General features: G+C 48.2%; 8 protein-coding genes across 8 annotated transcripts; 4 read left to right on the top strand and 4 right to left on the bottom strand.

The window, feature by feature from the left end:
- Nucleotides 1-78: 78 nt before the first annotated feature.
- Nucleotides 79-1,997, top strand: VTN77DRAFT_4898 (uncharacterized protein; the record flags this gene model as incomplete). The annotated part of the gene is made up of 3 exons (XM_069421007.1): nt 79-628; nt 685-1,692; nt 1,804-1,997. The coding sequence occupies 3 exons, from the start codon at nt 79-81 to the stop codon at nt 1,995-1,997; spliced, it is 1,752 nt and encodes a 583-aa protein (XP_069277273.1).
- A 1,031-nt stretch (nt 1,998-3,028) lies between these two features.
- Nucleotides 3,029-4,029, bottom strand: VTN77DRAFT_4897 (uncharacterized protein; the record flags this gene model as incomplete). The annotated part of the gene is made up of 2 exons (XM_069421006.1): nt 3,029-3,881; nt 3,941-4,029. The coding sequence occupies 2 exons, from the start codon at nt 4,027-4,029 to the stop codon at nt 3,029-3,031; spliced, it is 942 nt and encodes a 313-aa protein (XP_069277272.1).
- A 192-nt stretch (nt 4,030-4,221) lies between these two features.
- Nucleotides 4,222-4,848, bottom strand: VTN77DRAFT_4896 (uncharacterized protein; the record flags this gene model as incomplete). The annotated part of the gene is made up of 4 exons (XM_069421005.1): nt 4,222-4,271; nt 4,329-4,393; nt 4,451-4,509; nt 4,582-4,848. 4 exons carry the CDS (start codon nt 4,846-4,848, stop codon nt 4,222-4,224), a joined length of 441 nt encoding a protein of 146 aa, XP_069277271.1.
- Nucleotides 4,849-5,577: 729 nt separating this feature from the next.
- Nucleotides 5,578-7,200, top strand: VTN77DRAFT_4895 (uncharacterized protein; the record flags this gene model as incomplete). The annotated part of the gene is made up of 2 exons (XM_069421004.1): nt 5,578-6,184; nt 6,236-7,200. 2 exons carry the CDS (start codon nt 5,578-5,580, stop codon nt 7,198-7,200), a joined length of 1,572 nt encoding a protein of 523 aa, XP_069277270.1.
- Nucleotides 7,201-7,826: 626 nt separating this feature from the next.
- On the top strand, nt 7,827-9,506 carry VTN77DRAFT_4894 (uncharacterized protein; the record flags this gene model as incomplete). The annotated part of the gene is made up of 3 exons (XM_069421003.1): nt 7,827-7,872; nt 8,066-8,257; nt 8,323-9,506. 3 exons carry the CDS (start codon nt 7,827-7,829, stop codon nt 9,504-9,506), a joined length of 1,422 nt encoding a protein of 473 aa, XP_069277269.1.
- A 506-nt stretch (nt 9,507-10,012) lies between these two features.
- Nucleotides 10,013-11,480, bottom strand: VTN77DRAFT_4893 (uncharacterized protein; the record flags this gene model as incomplete). The annotated part of the gene is made up of 5 exons (XM_069421002.1): nt 10,013-10,531; nt 10,609-11,101; nt 11,163-11,238; nt 11,301-11,350; nt 11,416-11,480. The coding sequence occupies 5 exons, from the start codon at nt 11,478-11,480 to the stop codon at nt 10,013-10,015; spliced, it is 1,203 nt and encodes a 400-aa protein (XP_069277268.1).
- Nucleotides 11,481-11,895: 415 nt separating this feature from the next.
- Nucleotides 11,896-15,114, top strand: VTN77DRAFT_4892 (uncharacterized protein; the record flags this gene model as incomplete). Its single annotated transcript, XM_069421001.1, has 4 exons — nt 11,896-11,915; nt 11,971-12,113; nt 12,169-14,397; nt 14,552-15,114. 4 exons carry the CDS (start codon nt 11,896-11,898, stop codon nt 15,112-15,114), a joined length of 2,955 nt encoding a protein of 984 aa, XP_069277267.1.
- Nucleotides 15,115-15,393: 279 nt separating this feature from the next.
- Nucleotides 15,394-16,111, bottom strand: VTN77DRAFT_4891 (uncharacterized protein; the record flags this gene model as incomplete). The annotated part of the gene is made up of 2 exons (XM_069421000.1): nt 15,394-15,767; nt 15,874-16,111. 2 exons carry the CDS (start codon nt 16,109-16,111, stop codon nt 15,394-15,396), a joined length of 612 nt encoding a protein of 203 aa, XP_069277266.1.
- Nucleotides 16,112-17,803: the final 1,692 nt, after the last annotated feature.

Raw genomic sequence — 17,803 nt, 5'->3', positions numbered from 1 at the left:
CCTGCTTGTTTCTTTTGACTGTTGGACTTCCACTCCAACTGTTGGGATGTGACGTGTGCATGCTTGCTATTATTGATCATGGCATTGTTCCAATCCTCCCTTCTATGGATTGTATATGCCGCTGTTGTCGCAGTCTTGATTGGAGTGGCATCAATTTTCATCTATATCTATCAAACCCCGCGGGATCGCTCACCGTCTGTGACTGCAGTCTGCATCATTACTATCACTGCTCTGCTGGCAACGGTCCTGTTACAGCCAGTTGATGTTGCTCTTGTGTCATCGACTTCGTCGCCCCAACTTGGTCGACGGAAAGACTGGGCTTCTCAGGATGAGGTGGACAAGATCACTTTTTCTCTGACCGTTGTCTACTATTTCCTCTATGCTTTGGATGCTTTGCTATGCTTACTCGTGGTGCCGTTTACATACTTCTGGTATGAAGAGTATGACGAGGTCGCGATTCAAGAAGGAGAACAGACTGTCGCTAAACGCTTCTGGGGAGCGTTCAAATACACTATCGCTTTTATTTTGATAACTGCTATCCTGTTTCTTGTGGGTTTTTTTGTTCCGATCTCAGGAAATACTGGCGATCGGGACCTGGATTTCTTCCAGAAGTTGCTCACAGAGAACCGTAGGTGAATGTTGACTAGGCTCTCATGTGCAAAAGCTGACACTCCCCCCTTGCAGACGGCGAAAAAGCCCTTGCTTTTGCTTTAGGTCTCCTCATTGCCATTGGCATGTGTATGTATGTTCTATACACATCGTCCGGTCTTGCCTTACTTCCAATCACTCTCATCAAGACTGCTCCTTCCATCTCAAGTCCGACGTTGAGAGCCACCACAGCCTCGCAGCTTGAGGCAAACCGTGAACGACAACGCCAATTGGAAGGCCGCTGCGGGGGGAATCCAGATGCCTTATCCTCTAAAGACCGCAGGGAACTCGATGCCCTCGTGCGAGAGGAAAGAACTCTGATACGGCGACAGCGTCTTATTGAGGAAGAACAGGGAGAACGTCGGAGTTGGGTCGTACGGACATGGCTCAAGATCGAAGCAGCATTCAGGCCTTTCAAGCTTCTCGGCGGTATTGTCCTTCTTTTGATCGCAATCCTAGTATGGGTTTCTATGCTGCTCACGACGATTGATAAGGCGAAAAATTCAGTATGCAAGCAGCATTGCGGGTACATTCTTGGTAATATTAACGTTTTCAACCCAGTCAACTGGATCTTCGTCCATGCTGCGAAGGTTTTCCCAGTTGACTACGGGCTCTTTGCGCTGCTCGTCCTGCTGTTCTTTAGTAGCTCTGTTGTGGGAATCGCAACAGTTGGTATTCGATTCCTCTGGATTAGGATCTTCCAAATTCGCAAGGGTCATACGTCTCCACAGGCTTTGCTCATGGCGACCGTGATGCTCACCCTGATCACGTTGGCACTCAATTATTCCATCTCCATGATTGTTGCTCCGCAGTATGCGACCTTCGGGCCACAAACATTCTGTGATAGACCTCCTCTCTATCCTGGAGCGCAGCCGGATTGCAAGCATCACCAGGATCTCATCAAGCCCTGTTCCGAGCTCGCAGACAATCCGTCTGCGAAAGCTGTCTGCACTCCAAGCGTCGTCAGCACCTTTTTGAACCGCGTTACCTTGAACTTCCCCTTCTTTGGTATAGTGTTTTTCTGGGCACAGTTCGTATTTCTTGGTAAGACTCATAGGTCAACTCTTTGGCCTCCCCCACCAAGCTTGATCCCATATCTTGTACCAGAAGGATTGTTTCAACGAGCGACATCTAACAGGTTCCTTTTTACTTTAGGCATCTATCTAATTGTCTTCCTCACGGCGATTTTCCGCGCTCCAAAACTTGATGAACGCCAAATCGACGAAGACGCAGAGGAGGCTGAAGAGGAGAGCTTGTTGGCCAGTACTGGGAGACGCTTCAATGCCACCTGGCAGGATCTCACCGGCCAAGGGAACAGGAGGATTATTGGTAGCAATTCTGCTCATTGACGCCTTTAGCATAGTATTGTTTAGGATGGATCCTTTGCAATTTTACATTATATCCTCGTTCTATCGTTGTGGTCGGATACAGGACATATTCCTACCTTTATTAAACTTTGAGACGGAGAATTGTAATCTACATCCCCGGCCCCGTTCGCTGACAAGATAGGGAAATTGAAAGCCATAATATATGTCCTTGGTCCCAACAAAAAGAGTCTAGCTACTGAGGGGTGTAAGTTATTCTCAGCAGTTGACTCACTATGTTGTATTACAAGCCTTGCAGGTCTTGCTTCGCTCGACGGGCTTGAAGAGAAAAAAATACCTGTTCTAGAACATGCCAGGGAGTTTTGGCCTCCAGGCCTACCCTCCTATTATATATATATATATATATATATATTTTAATTATTACCTCCTTTCCAGTCGGTTTCCCTATATACCTATATTCCTTGCCATACTTCTCGTATTAGGCACATAGGTAATATTTATCATTTGCTTACCAGGCGGACTTCCTATGTACTCATATTCTTTGCCATAATTCATGTCCATCTCATACCCCTTTGTTTGTCTCCCTCACTGATACATATATATATATATCCCCCTCTATACAACAACGGCAAGGGCTATCTATCTATGGCGGGGAGGACTATAGTGAGGTCTATGTATGGCAGAAACAATGATATAGCTAGTAATGATGATAGTAGGTAGTGAAGTATACTATAGGGCATTAAATTAGTAATAATAATAAGCCTGTATTGAGAAACTTACTAGAAGGTATCTACAAGGAGCCTATATATAAAATAAAATCCCACGTAGTTAGGTAGGTAGGGCTAGGGGCTGAAGGTCCCTGGCATACTGAGGCATATGTTGTGAGCCCGGGTAACTTCTCTTTTTCTTTCTCTCTCTCTTAAAGCCTAATTGAGCGAAGCGAGTTATCTAAGGCTTGTATCTCTTACTAATATACAGTTGAGTACAAGTGGACAGAATAGATTATTATTATCATTCAACTTTCAGCTGATACAGTAAGTGCTTGGGAAATTGCCTCACGGTGGGTTATATTTGACACCCCTATGCTGTCGCTCTTCCCCGTCGGTGCCTTCGCCCATGTGCATCTCCCACCAGCAGCAAACACAGAACAGTTGGGCACCTTCACAGTCCAGGCACTTGGTGGTGGCACTATCATAACATATACAACAACAATCGGGTGCTGTTTCATGTGCCTTTTTTATTCCAGGAAGCTCTGCAGGGACGGACGGAAGATTGAGAGCAGCGAAACGAGTAGACAGACCATCATCATCATTTCGCTGGCATAGACGCGTGGGTGTCGCTGAGGTCCGTTCCAGTTTGACGACATCGGCGGATCCGAGTGAGTCTGGTTCAAGCGTTGACCGGGACGTTCTGTTAAAAGATGAGTTGCGTTCGAGAGAAGCCTTCATATCCTGCGCTGTGGACGACAGTGGAGAATGACGGTCCTCCGTGCCAATCTGTTTGAGAAGATCCTCGACATACTTGGCCGCTTTCTCATCATCAGATTCTTCGTTGCTTGCTGTTTCGTAGTTGCAGTCCCCCAAATCTGATGCAGGCATGAACTGACTATCGACAGATCCTCCACCAAGTTCGACTACTGCCGCTTCTGGACAGTTCAGAATGCTGCTTGGGTCGCTTAGAATCCCCCGCGAATCAGAGTCATCAACCCCTAATATCCGGGGTAAACTATCACCGTGGTCTAGACTTGAGAGTAGATCCTCAATGGCATCTCCATCCTCGAACAAGGGATCTGGTGGTATGTCATGTTCGCACCCGACACCTAAATGTAATCGAGAATTGCGAGACTGCGTGTCTAGCTCTGAGACACCTAACGAAGTGGAGTATTGGGAAGCAAAGTCAAAAGGCTTCCTAATGTGCTGCTAATTAGCAGTGCCCTTCCCAGAGCTCAGCGAGAAATTGATGCGCACTTTTGACGCTCTAGCTGCACACTAGATGGTTTAAGTGCATTTAATCTTTCAAGCAGATGTCTGTCTGCTTTTGCTGGTTCATCGTCCATATTCGCAATTTCATGGGGAGTATCACATTTTCTCCTGCGGCACAGCAACGAGGGTATTTTAAGGTACTGTACATCGAATCTTGGTTGAGGTCGACGGTATCGTTTGGGTAGGCTCAGGACTCGTCACTGGGAGGCGGGCCAGACCCCACATCAAATCAAGGACCGCCCAGCTGGATTATCCGCCTTGACAGATTACTTCAGCAACGCCAGGGCACTTTCGAAAGCTCTGACGACGTTGATGTCTGTGCAGTATTTTGTCAGCATCATGCATTATTACTAGAATCTTCACGAAATCGTACAGTGTTTTCTCTTCTCCTCAAGCTGGAGTTCCGAGTTCTGCACATGTTGCATGCGGGTTTTGAATCTATGGAGAAATTGTTAGCTGCTGCAAAACAAAGGAAGCTCCGCCGGAAAACGATACCTCTTGAAGGACCTGTCTTCATCACGGGAGATTGTAATTCGAGACCATGTCATAAATATCTAGCAGAGAACGTCAACATATCATGTTAATGACTGTGATGAAGATACAGACACGCCTAGAGAACGAAGTACCTTGAGCAGCTGCGTTGTTTGCTCTTGCAAGTCTCGTTCAACTCGGGCATGTTCCTCCATGGCCGCAGAAAACCTCTCTTGGAGTTGTTCCCAATCACAATTTTCAAGATCTTGAGCCGAGAAGAACGAATGAAACGCCTTATCCACATTCCGAGGTGTGGCGTTTTGTAACTCGGTTTTAGCATCGCCTTGTTCTGCTCCATCTGCTGTGGTGAGATCGGGTGCACCATGTTCACTGTCATAGGCTTCTTTGCGAGCCTTCTCCATCTCTAGCTTGTGGCAACTTCACTTCGCCCTGTGAATTTTCTTGGAAGAGGGGGAAAGGAAATGAGAGAGAGGAAGAAAAGGAAGAGTATAAGAAAGAGGAGATAATAGAAAAGAACACCGCGACTTCAGTTTTTTAAGAGGGTAATCATTATTGCATTAATAAANTAACTGCGCAGTTAGAAGAGGATGACAAGCTTTTCACAGCTTGATCTGCCAATATGGCATTATACAGTGCATATATAATAACACAACAAGCCGATGCGACAAAACAATACCAACCTTGTACTCAAAGAGCCTATGAAACAATAAAATACATACACATACGTACTCCTGGACATCGGTACCAGCAACAAGGCGGCATCGTGGTCAAAGTGGGACTGCCGCGACTCGGCCAGCAAATCAGACACTGTGATTTCTGGCGCCGTCAGGTGACGTTATCGAGAGACCGTCGGCGGTCAGATGTACCCCGGCGGTCAGACAGAGGCTGATATATGTCGCCTTCCTGACCTGCAGAAGTCTCACATGGCTCAAATTATGCCTTGAGTTTCCGATGTGTTTACGTTTTAAGTCATGAAGGCTTTCCAGCGCTGTGCCATCTGTTATTCTCCATCGAACGGTCCTGCTCGACAGCTCCATCTGCTTCCGGATATCCATCTAGGGATCATGGAACCGCACTCCTGCTACTTCTCTATGCTTCGTTAACAACGGACAGTGACCAAATCGCTTGAAATGAGCTGCCACATATGTTCTCGCACAAATAGCTCACGCCTGCCCTTCTACTGTCCCACCTGTGCTCGCAGCCAGCTGTATCTGTTGCGATATGAGACTGCTCGAATTTTACTCGAGAAGGATGCAGTCGGACGTGAGATCGAAGCTGCAGTGACCGGTAACACCCCTACACATGGAGGCGGAGAATCGCGACAGAACCCTCGATGGACCATTCAAGCGGCCCAAACCGAACAAGCCCGGTCGTCAGAGCGAACCAGGGCGATCCGTGCCCAAGTAGAGGTGTTGAAGAAGGAAATCAAAGAGAAAAAGGGTGAAGTCAACCAGCGCGCTTCTACTCTGAGGCAGCGACGTTCCGATGCAGAGTCTGCAAACTATCAACTAGCGGAGCGGCGTGAGTCGGCGCTATCCAGTATTCAGAACAGCATCAAAAGAACGGAACACCTGTGGCACTCATTACATAACAAGACTGCTGAATCCAGGATTTTTCTTTGTCGAGAAGCTGCAAACATTTACGGGCTTCGTCAGAAGCTGAGAAAGAGGGGCAATGAGATCACAGAAACCTATGTCATAGGGGGGGTGCCCATAGTCGATCTTCGGGAAATGAATGGCACGTGGCCCCGTCACAGATTCGGTCCATGAAAAGCTAACTTCAGGACAGGTGCCACGCCTTCTCAGATTTCCACGGCCTTTTCGAATATTGCTCATCTACTGATTCTCGTGTCTCATTACCTTTCCCTCAGACTTCCCGCCGAAATAACTCTCCCACACCGGAACTATCCTACGCCTACTATATTCACGCCCGCAGCTTCATACTCGTCACGCGACACGCTACATTCTGGGAAATCTCCGCCTCATTCTTTGTCAAGTAGTCCAACAGCATCAAGAGCTGCTGATACACGTCGACCTCCCCGTCCTCGGCCACTCTCCATCGATAAACCGCTTCCGAGACTCGCGAAGGAAGATCCCGCAACTTACGCACTGTTCGTGGAAGGGGCCTCTCTGCTAGCCTGGAATGTCTCTTGGCTGTGCCGCACCCAGGGGTTGAACGTCGGATCTGACTCGTGGGAAGAGATATGTAATATTGGGAAGAACATGTGGCAGCTGCTCGTTGCACCTCCAACTCAGAACTTGACGGTCATGAGGGCAGTTTCTGGCCGCGACCTTCAGTCGAAACTCAAAAGCGGCAGAGATTCTCCAAAGACCACAATCCAGCGAACTAAGTCCTTTCCAATGCTCGGTCATTACTCGCACGGCACCTCTCACTCGTTCCTGGGAGCCGCGGAAGGCACGGAGTTTATGCGGACGTGGAAGCTTCCAACACCTACGAAAGTTGCTGACAAACTCAAATCTGCATTATTGGGAGAGATGGCAAACGCAGAATGGGAGCTGCTAGAGGAGAGGGAATGGGATGAGGAGGGTCGAGAACAAGCTGCTGTGAATGCAAAGGGTTCTTCCCTCTCATCTGGGCCGGGGCCCGGGACTGAAGATGAAGAGGCGGATGCCAGGACCACAGAGCCTGAATGCAACTCTGATGTGGTGGAGAGTCCTAAGCTGCAGTCGGACCAGCGAAGTCCTGATCGCCCCAAAGGCACCAGCGGCTGGACAAAGCTTAAAAGTAGATGACAATTAGAGCGCTACATAGAAAGGAACAACTTTACTAATGGCATGATTATTATGCGGTCTCATCAGCTGTTGCATTGCTCTTGAGTTCGCTCCGCATCAGAGACGAAACGTTGCACGGTGTTGTATTTTCTGTTTCTGATAGATTATTGTTATTATGTAAATAATGATCGATTCCAGGCATGTAGAAATCTTGCATACGCCAGTTTCTATGCAGGTAACTTGATCAATTTCGGCAGACTGATAAGATAAGCTGCTTAGTGCCAAGTAAGCCGCATCTGCAATAGGAGTCCGAACTCCCGATGCATGAGTTAGTAATATCAACTTAAACTACCATGATTATCCAGTCCAGGCAGATTGGTGCTTCTTAGCCGTCATCATTCTCATTTCTTTTCACATACTACTTTGGTGCTTCAATTGGTGCTATGTTCCTGTCCTGTTCTGGATTTTCTTAGCACCGACGGTCCGTCTTCAAAGGACAAGTGTGAACGACAGTTTCGGCTTTCATACCGTCCTGCGAGAGAGTCGAATAAACCACAAATCGCCTATTGGCAGAAGGGTTGAATAACTGCGAATCCCATCTGGGCCATGGATGTGCAGGAAACATCTGTTTATTCAAAGCGAACACAATGAACACGATTGCCAGTCCGCATGATATCAACATGCCAATATCCGGTAAGAATACCGCTGCCGCCATAAAGCCTGTTGAGACTATAGATGTAAATGGCTTCGTAAATGGTGCTTTTTGGGTGCAAGCGGGCCATTTACATCTTTGAGTCAAGAAATCCTTCAAGTCTTCGATCTCTAGCTTCTACCCCGCCGCGATCCTGAGATCCTGATGTCTTCTAATCGTAGCGGTCATTCACAGACTTTGAACTCTCCATTCGATCACTGCACGATGTCCCCATCTCACTTTTGAAATCAGAGATTGCGAGACGGGCCGATAATGATGATGCGAATTCACCTGACGAGTCGACTTGTGGTTCAACCGAGTCGGGGTATTATAACACCTCGCTCCACGTTGCCGCATTGTTCCTGATCCTCGCGCTCAGCACTCTAGGTGCGCATTGCGGCCCCCTAAATGTCTTTGAGAAACACAAGTTAATGATGGTCTCCGCGTCTCAGCATGCTCGTTTCCAATCCTAGCACGTCGATTCCCGCGACTGCCCATACCACGCCATTTTCTTTTTATCTCCAGACACTTTGGGACAGGGGTGCTCATTGCGACGGCTTTTGTCCATTTGCTCCCGACCGCGTTCAACTCTCTCACCAACCCTTGCTTGCCCAGTTTTTGGAACAAGGGCTACCCGGCCATGGCGGGATTTGTGTCAATGGTTTCCGTCTTTGCGGTTGTTACGGTCGAGATGTTCTTCGCCATGAGAGGAGCGAAGCATTTGCACGGAAAGGAGTACGATGAGCTGATCGGAGAAATCGGAAGTGGAAATATGAATGGATACACAGATGATAGGGCCGAATATGTGCGATTGACGGCACAGGACAACGATACGGCTCAGGACAACGATACAGCTCAGCCTCGCGAGGTGCAGAACAATAATTCCCGGGAGACAAACATGGATACTTCAGCTACAGAGCCTGTTCATAGGGCTAGTTCGAGGTCCGCAGAGGGCTCCAACTATGGCAACGATGACGATGATGATCTGGATCTGGAGGAACTAGATCCATATACAGATGAGGAATCCCATCCTCAAGACCACCAAAAAAGGCAGCAATCTCACGCTCAAGGTCATCGCCATCGTGCTATACACCGCCAGCAACGCCAAGTCATTGATGGGGTCATGCTCCAGAATCCTCAAAGGCAGTTACTCCAATGTCTTCTCTTAGAAGCCGGTATTCTCTTCCACAGCATTTTCATTGGCATGGCCCTTAGTGTCGCGACGGGGACATCCTTCATCGTCCTTCTGGTCGCCATTTCTTTCCATCAAACATTCGAAGGATTCGCCCTTGGATCGCGCATTGCGTCTCTCATCCCCGATCTCTTCTCCCCCTCGTCACCGAAGCCATGGCTCATGGCCTGCGCATACGGAACGACAACGCCAATTGGGCAGGCAATTGGCCTTGTGCTGCATAACCTCTACGATCCCGCGAGCACCATGGGCCTCCTGATGGTGGGTTTCACTAATGCTGTCAGCAGCGGCCTCCTCATTTTTGCTGGCCTTGTCGAACTATTAGCGGAGGACTTCCTTAGTGATTCGAGCTACAAGACTCTTAGAGGAAAACGAAGGGTCGAAGCTTGCATCGCGGTGGCAAGTGGAGCGATGCTGATGTCTCTGGTCGGTGCTTGGGCATGATTTTTTTTGACTCCTAGGTGAGCAAGTTTGCGCTCACAGTTGCTTGCATCTTCCTCCAGGTCTGTCTGTATTCAGATGAGCCCGGTGTTGGTCACGTTCTATTCCGCAATTGCTTGAGACTGATAGAGATATCTCATGTGAAATATATAGCTTTTGTCACAATATGATCTTGTCCCTACCGTGCAATTCAATGTTGCATATCTTATTATTCTAGTCTTTGCCAATGGTACATACATATGTGCATACATCTTGATATATACACGAATCTTTCATTAATCGGCGATTCACGTCAATTATACCTCTATATTCAACAACCGCTACTGGAGCCAAGGTTCGAAACGTGACTTCAGGCTTGCAGCGTATGGTATTAATTTGAACTATCCCACGATAAGTATGTATATATGTGTGTATATGCAGTCACCTCATTACCACATTTTGACCTGGCATCATGATACCAGGAGATGCCCTATCCCGAACTCAAAGGGAGCCGACTAGGTAGTCTTTATTTACTGGAGCGACTCCACCACCAGAGCACTGGCACCGCCGCCTCCATTGCAAATACCGGCACACCCAATCTTGCCCTTCTTGGCCTTCAAAACACCCAGCAAGGTCGTCAGAATGCGCGCCCCGCTAGCCCCAAGGGGATGGCCGATGGCGACGGCGCCACCGTGTATGTTGACCTTGTCCTCGGAGAGACCGAGCAACTTTATGTTTGCAAGGGCAACAACGCTGAAAGCCTCGTTAATTTCAAACGCGTCAACGTCGTTCAGAGATACGCCAGCTTTCTTGAGCGCTTTGGGGATCGCAAGGGAGGGAGCAGTGGTGAATTTGCTAGGTGCCTGAGCGGCGTCTGCCCAGCCGAGGATCTTGGCGATAGGTTTCAGGTTAAGCTCCTTCAATTTTGCCTCGGAAACGAGGACGACAGCAGCAGCACCATCGTTCAGTGGCGACGAATTTGGCGCAGTGACCGTTCCAGTTCCAGGAATGAAAGCGGGCTTGATCGCTCGAAGTTTCTCGGGATTGAGCTGCCAACGGATCCGATTAGCTGTGAGACTCACAAACAGGGCTTTTCATAAACCGGGAGAGGTGGCTCCTATCTCACATTCTTGGGCTCCTCATCCTGTGAAACCGTCACACCTGGTTTTCCTCTGACGCCCGGCAGCTCAATAGGTACAATTTCCCAATCAAAAAGACCGGCCTTCTGGGCAGCTTGAGCACGCTCATAGGTACGGATTGCATAATCGTCCTGTTGCTCACGGTTGAATCCATGGTCTTGAGCGCACTCCTCGGCTTGCAGGCCCATCAGCTCCTGCTTCCCGTAGGCGTCTGTGAGACCATCCTTCATGACCCCATCCACAAGGGTCTGATGACCGTACTTGGCCCCAGTTCGCAAGTTGGGGATATAATGGGGAGTGTTCGACATCGACTCGGTGCCGCCAGCGACAACAATGTCGGCGCCGCCAGTCAAGATTGTCTGCGCGCCCAGAATAACCGCCTTCAAGCCAGAGGCGCAGACCTTGTTGACAGTTGTGCAAATTGTGGACTCCGAGAGACCAGCGCCAAGGGCAGCTTGCCTGGCGGGGTTCTGTCCAAGACTGGCAGGCAACTGTCAGAATTGAGGGGAACGTGAGGGGTTAAGAGAGGACAAAAGCGTACTTTGCAGACAGGACATTACCAAAGAAAACTTCCTCGACGTCGGCTGGCTTAATACCTTCAGCCCTTTCGACAGCAGCTGCATTTTGAGAAATCACATCAGTCTTTTCTGCAGACACGTCATGCAGAAGCGTGCCACACCTTTAATCGCATGAGAACCAAGCTGAGTGGCAGAGAGGCTAGAAAGGGAGCTGAGGAGGTATAAAGGTCAGTTCAACGCTGCGAGATATTCCCCGAGACTTGCAAAATTCCTTACCCCAGGAAGGAGCCAACAGGCGTCCGGGCAGCAGAGACAATGTAGACGGGAGGAAGGGAAGACATATCGGCGTAAATTAGTAGCGGGGCAGTCCTGAATTGTTGGAAGGGTGAGTGAGAGTGAAAATACTCTTGGAGCAAAGGGAAGCTAACTTGATGATTGAATTAAGTTGGTCCCAGAGACCTCAAGAAAATGCGAAGCGAACCGTGGGAGGGAAATAATTGAATAGTAATCGCAAAGTATACCGTAAACTTAGATTTAATAATCAGGAGGGGCATCACGCCAGGGCCTGCCAAGTGCCAACAAGGTACCGGCGGCGCCAGTCGTGGAGCGGTGTAATTGGAGAGGTCCAGCCTAGCTGCCTAATTGGACGGAGCTTGGGAAAGAGTTTTGAGCATCCGCCGACTCACATCAATTATTGCGACAAGAAATGTACAACGCGTTGAGATAACTCCCTAGAAGCGTCCACAGCGCAACATCATGGACGATCTTTATGATGAGTATGTTGTCAAGTCCTTCCATCGATCAATGGCCTGACTAATCTTTCCATTTTAGGTTTGGCAACTACATCGGCGAAGCTGGAGAATCGGAAGAGGAGTCGCAACATGGCGAGGTCCCGGCGCAGGCTTACACTTATGAGGAGTCTGAGGAGGGCGAGGAGGATGTCGTCAATGAACAACAGTTGATGGAAGTCGACGGTCGGTGCCCGGTGTTTTTTTGTAGTGATTGGCGTCGACTGACGGTTTTATGCAGAAGGTCCTTCCAATGCCGTTGTCCTCCACGAAGACAAACAATACTATCCAACCGCGCAACAAGTCTATGGGACTGAGGTTGAGACGTTGGTTCAAGAGGAGGATACTCAACCACTTTCGGAACCGATCATCAAGCCCGTGGTGCAGAAGAAATTCGCGATCCAGGAAGCCGATCTGCCCCCTGTTTTCTATTCGCGCGAGTTTATGACCGATCTACTTAACTTCCCAGATCAGATCAGAAATATTGCATTTGCAGGCCACCTACATCACGGGAAGACTGCTTTAATGGACATGTTGGTGATGCAGACTCATGATATCAGTGAACGACTAGAAAAGCGAACGGGCAAACGAAGAGACGAGCAGCTGCGCTACACCGATGTGCACGTCCTGGAGAGAGAACGTGGGTTGTCGATAAAAGCGGCGCCAATGACCCTGGTCCTTCAAGGGACCAAGGGAAAGTCGCATCTGTTCAACATCCTGGACACTCCAGGGCACGTAAACTTTGTCGACGAGGTCGCTGCATCGCTACGATTGGTGGACGGCGTGGTCCTTGTTGTGGACGTGGTCGAAGGCGTTCAAGCAAATACCGAGCAAATCATCAGATATGCAGTGCTAGAAGATCTCCCTCTGACGCTGGTTGTGAACAAGATGGATAGGCTCGTTCTTGAACTCAAGCTACCTCCCAATGATGCATATTTCAAGTTAAAGCATGTTATTGAGGAAGTTAATTCCGTGATTGAGAAAACTATCCCTGGCCGGGGAGAGAGCAGACGCCTGAGCCCGGAAAAAGGCAATGTCGCTTTCGCCTGTAGCTCGATGCGCTGGTGTTTTACGCTACCGTCTTTCGCCAGGATGTACGCCGAGAGCTATCCCAAACTTGATGCGGCCGAATTCGCAACGCGGTTATGGGGCGACATATTCTTCAACCCCAGGAGTCGCAAATTCACGCGGAAGGGAGTGGAGGAAGGGTCAAAGCGGACATTTGTCAGCTTTGTCCTGGAGCCGATCTATAAGCTTTATTCTCACACCATCAGCGAGAGCCCCGAAGATCTAAAAGAGACCTTGGCGACTTTGGGCATTTCTCTGAAACCTTCGCAGCTCAAGTCAGACCCCAAGGTGCTACTTAACCTGGTCTGTGAGCAATTTTTTGGCCCGGCAACAGGTTTCGTGGACATGATCATCCAGCACATCCCGTCTCCAGTTGAAGGTGCTCAGAAGAAATTGGAACGATACTATACTGGCCCTTTGGATACCAATGTAGCCAGAGCCATGGCAGCCTGCGACCAAGATGGGCCCCTGGTAATTCAAGTCACAAAGCTCTTCAGCAGCCCGGATGCCGCAAAGTTCAATGCGTTTGGGAGAATTATGAGTGGAACTGCTCGACCAGGCCAGCAGGTCCGTGTGCTAGGAGAAGGCTATACCATCGATGATGAGGAAGATATGGTTATTGCCACCATCTCCGACACATGGATTGCCGAGACACGCTACAACATCCCAACTGACGGAGTGCCTGCGGGTAATTGGGTGCTTTTAGGTGGTGTGGACAACTCGATCGTCAAAACCGCAACGCTCGTCCCACTCAAGTTGGACAATGATGAAGATGCGTACATCTTCAAACCGATCAAACATATGACCGAATCGGTATTCAAAGTCGCGGTGGAACCTATCAATCCCTCAGAACTTCCCAAGATGCTTGAGGGTCTACGGAAAGTCAATAAGAGCTATCCTCTGATCTCCACAAAGGTGGAAGAGTCCGGAGAACACGTCGTTCTCGGGACCGGAGAGCTCTACATGGACTGTGTGCTTCACGATCTCCGCAGGCTATTCGCGGAGATGGAAATAAAAGTTTCGGACCCGGTGACCAGGTTCTGCGAGACAGTAGTGGAGACTTCTGCAATCATGTGTTATTCTATTACGCCGAACAAGAAGAACAAGATAACCATGATCGCAGAGCCCCTGGATGATGGCATTGCCGAAGATATCGAAAGCGGCCGTGTCAGAATCAAGGATCCCATACGCAAAGTCGCCCAGTTCTTTGAAGAGAAGTATGACTGGGACAAATTGGCAGCCCGAAGCATCTGGGCATTTGGTCCGGACGAGACCGGCCCGAATATCCTCCAGGATGATACATTACCATCGCAGGTGGACAAGAAGCTTCTCGGGACTGTAAGGGATTCAATTGTTCAAGGTTTCAGTTGGGGCACGAGAGAAGGTCCCCTGTGTGAAGAGCGTACGTGTACAACCCTCACTTCCTTTTTACGTTGCCTACTTTCAGATGCCTCCGAACTGTATACTATGACTACGATTGCGTGGTTCTGCGAAATCTTTTCTTTCTCTCTCTCTTTTTCATCGTTCTTGGAGACAAAGCTAACCGTCATCTCTAGCTATCCGAAACGCGAAATTTAGACTCACGGATGTGACACTTGCCGATCAAGCCATATACAGGGGAGGGGGACAAATCATCCCCACTGCCCGTCGTGCCGTGTACTCATCTTTTCTCATGGCATCTCCTCGACTAATGGAACCCATCTATTCCTGTGAAATGATCGGGCCGGCAGATGCTGTAGCATCAGTCTACACAGTTCTCTCGCGCCGACGAGGCCATGTTCTTTCAGATGGACCCATTGCCGGAACGCCCCTGTACTCAGTGCGGGGCTTGATACCGGTCATCGACTCTTTCGGCTTCGAAACAGATCTTCGAATCCACACTCAAGGCCAAGCTACCGTGAGCTTGGTATTTGACAAATGGAGCGTCGTTCCAGGAGATCCACTTGATCGCGAAGTTAAGCTTCGACCATTGGAGATGGCCAGCGCGCAGGCTACGGCCAGAGATTTCGTGCTCAAGACAAGGAGAAGGAAGGGTTTAGCGGAAGATGTGACCATCAGCAAGTTCCTGGAGCCAGAACTTTGGAAAGGACTTAAGGAGAGTGGTGTCCTAGATGGGTGATCGTTTTTCTTTCCTTGTTCTTGTGTGCGTGCGTGTTATTGGCGGTCCAGGGTGGCCATAATGACCGATTCAAAACATTGTCTGCTTTCCATGAACGGTACTTGTTTGATACATTGCGGTCATAAGCGGAGTAAACGGATGCGTGGCTCAGAAGTTTTCTCGCCAATTTTGTCGGGGCATTTTAAGAGACGGTGGAAGAAGCGGATATCCCAAGCTGAAGAGCGGCGATGGGCATTGCGTGGCTTCGTCGTGTCATTCTATCTAGCAGTCGATAGCCAATCACTGGCAGGTTTCTAGCATCTTCCCGATAACACCCATCAACGTTCCGTTCTCCAGGGCCGCTGCTACTCTCTCCTTGTCTGCCAATTGTTTATTCACTTCCTCAGCCGTGCTATGTGTTCCCTGCTTTATGCGGACATCAACACGGAACCGAGGAGGAAGAGACTGTTCTAGGCGGACTCGTACACCGAGACCTATCACAGTGGCCAGGCTGCAATGTGTGATGGTCGGTGTGATAAGAACAGTGACGGTTCGAAGAGGAGATTTGGGATTGTTGGGTAGAGAGGGCTTGATAGATATGTCAGGAAGTGAGACAACGGCAAGAGAGCCTAGAGATATCGGATGTTCTGGGTCTGATATCCCGGAAATAAGATCTGGCTGTAGTTTAGTAAGGGAAGTAGTATGATTCAGGTTGGCCACCTGGAATTTTATTCTCTGGCAAAGAGATTTCAAAAGAAAGAATAGAGGGCTAAACCGTACCAAAAATCTCCTGCTCGTCTATGGGTTCTTCTAACAAGTTCTCGTCATCACTTTCTGATCCTGCAGAAGTGTAGGTGTCGACAGCGAAGGGATCGCTCAAATTTGTCGAGACAGCGTTGCCGAATATGCTGCCGTCATACGAGTCACCCAAGTAACGAGCAGACTTTGGTCTTTGGCGACTTGGGAGATCGGCCGCATTTAGAATCGTCGGATTTAGATTTTGCATTTCAGAAGGCATGATGATATTTTGTCAAGTTGCCCCGGAAGGTCAGCTATACAAGAGCGCTTTTCGATGGAGGGGATCATGATTGCGGTCTTAGGTTACTGTCCCCGCGATAACATAATTCCCGGCCGAGCGAACCACCCAACCGAGCGATCCACCTCCCGCACCCGCGAATACTATACAGAATTCGATGAACTTCAACGCGCCACTATGCCACCAAAAGTGCGTATAAATTCGCAAAATTTAGTTGAGCAAGAAGGCAGAATCCTATTGGCTATTTCTGCTATAAAAAATTCGCGAGAACCCGCTGACTATTCATAAAGCAGCGCGTCTTTATGATGTTCCTTACTCTACTCTATCTTACCGACTTTGCGGCAGGGTTGCAAGGCCTGAGAAACATGCAAATGGACATAGATTGATGATTACTGAAGAAGATATGCTTCTACAATGGATATTGTCTCTAGATCAATATGGAGCGGCTCCTTGGCCGGCCTCTATATGAGATATGGCCAATATTTTGCTTTCTGAGCACAGTCTGGTAGATATTCAATACTGCATTAGCAAGAACTAGGTTTCTAGCTTTATTAACTGCCATGAGGAGCTTAAAACACAATATTTATAGTGATATAACTATCAATATGCCAAATGCAAGGATCTAAAGGTCATCTATAAATGGTTTGACTGCATACAAAGCACTATTTAATAATATGGCATCATTGATGATAATATTTACAATTTGAATAAGATGGGCTTTGTAATAGGCCTAATTGCTACTGCAAAGGTATTTACTAAAGCAGAGACTTCTAGTCATCCAGTTCTTATATAGCCTAGAAATTAGGAATGGGTCTTAGTCATTGAATCAGTCAATTTGATAGGTTAGGTGCTACCACTATGTATTATATTCTGTGAAGGGCCAAAGCCTTGCTGTCTAGAAACTAGGAGGTCATAAAAAAGGATTCGCTGGGGAAGGAAGGAAGGAAGGAAGAGAGAGAAAGGCACGCGAGTTATATCAACAGGAGTCATGTGATGAACAAAAAATGGACCAATCAGAAAACGAGAGCGAAGCTGAGTCAGCAATATGGGCTTAGCCCGCAACATATTCAAAGCAAAGACCCATCTACAGGCTTGGTATAAGAATGAGGCCATACCATATTAAAGAATTAAGATAAGTCCTAATCGGTAGACTACAGACGACATTGGTATATCATGGCTTTAAAATCTCTTCATCCCATATACAAATGCTCATATAAAGGGAAAATATCAGATGTTAGTTCTTAATGGGTATGGAAGCCATCTGACTCCTCAATTTGACTACACCTATGCCCAGAATAATATTATCTAATCTATATGCCACCTTATTCATCTCATCTCCTGTAGCCTCTTAATGTCGGCTATTTTGCAGTTCTAAAGTACATATATAGCTGCCTAGTAGAAGACAATATTCAGCTTGGAATTAATTAGATTAATAAGCTGGATTTCCTTGCAACATACCCAAAAGCTTATATAGAAGCCTTCAAATCAGAGAATATCAAAAATGGCTTTGCAGTAACTAGATTAATACCATTTGACCTAGAATAGGTCCTTGGACAACTCAATATATAGCTTAAGACCCTATACTACTGTTACGAGACAACAAAATGGGAAGCTGTCCAACACAGCAATGCATGATGAAACAATACCCCGCAAGGCAGGACAGTTACACGGATC

The sequence above is a fragment of the Rasamsonia byssochlamydoides genome, assembly GCF_041956645.1.
Source record: "Rasamsonia byssochlamydoides strain NRRL 3658 unplaced genomic scaffold VTN77scaffold_35, whole genome shotgun sequence".
Classification (NCBI taxonomy): Eukaryota; Fungi; Ascomycota; class Eurotiomycetes; order Eurotiales; family Trichocomaceae; genus Rasamsonia; species Rasamsonia byssochlamydoides.
Note: the sequence above shows the minus strand (reverse complement) of the source record. Positions and strands in the feature narration are given on the sequence as shown.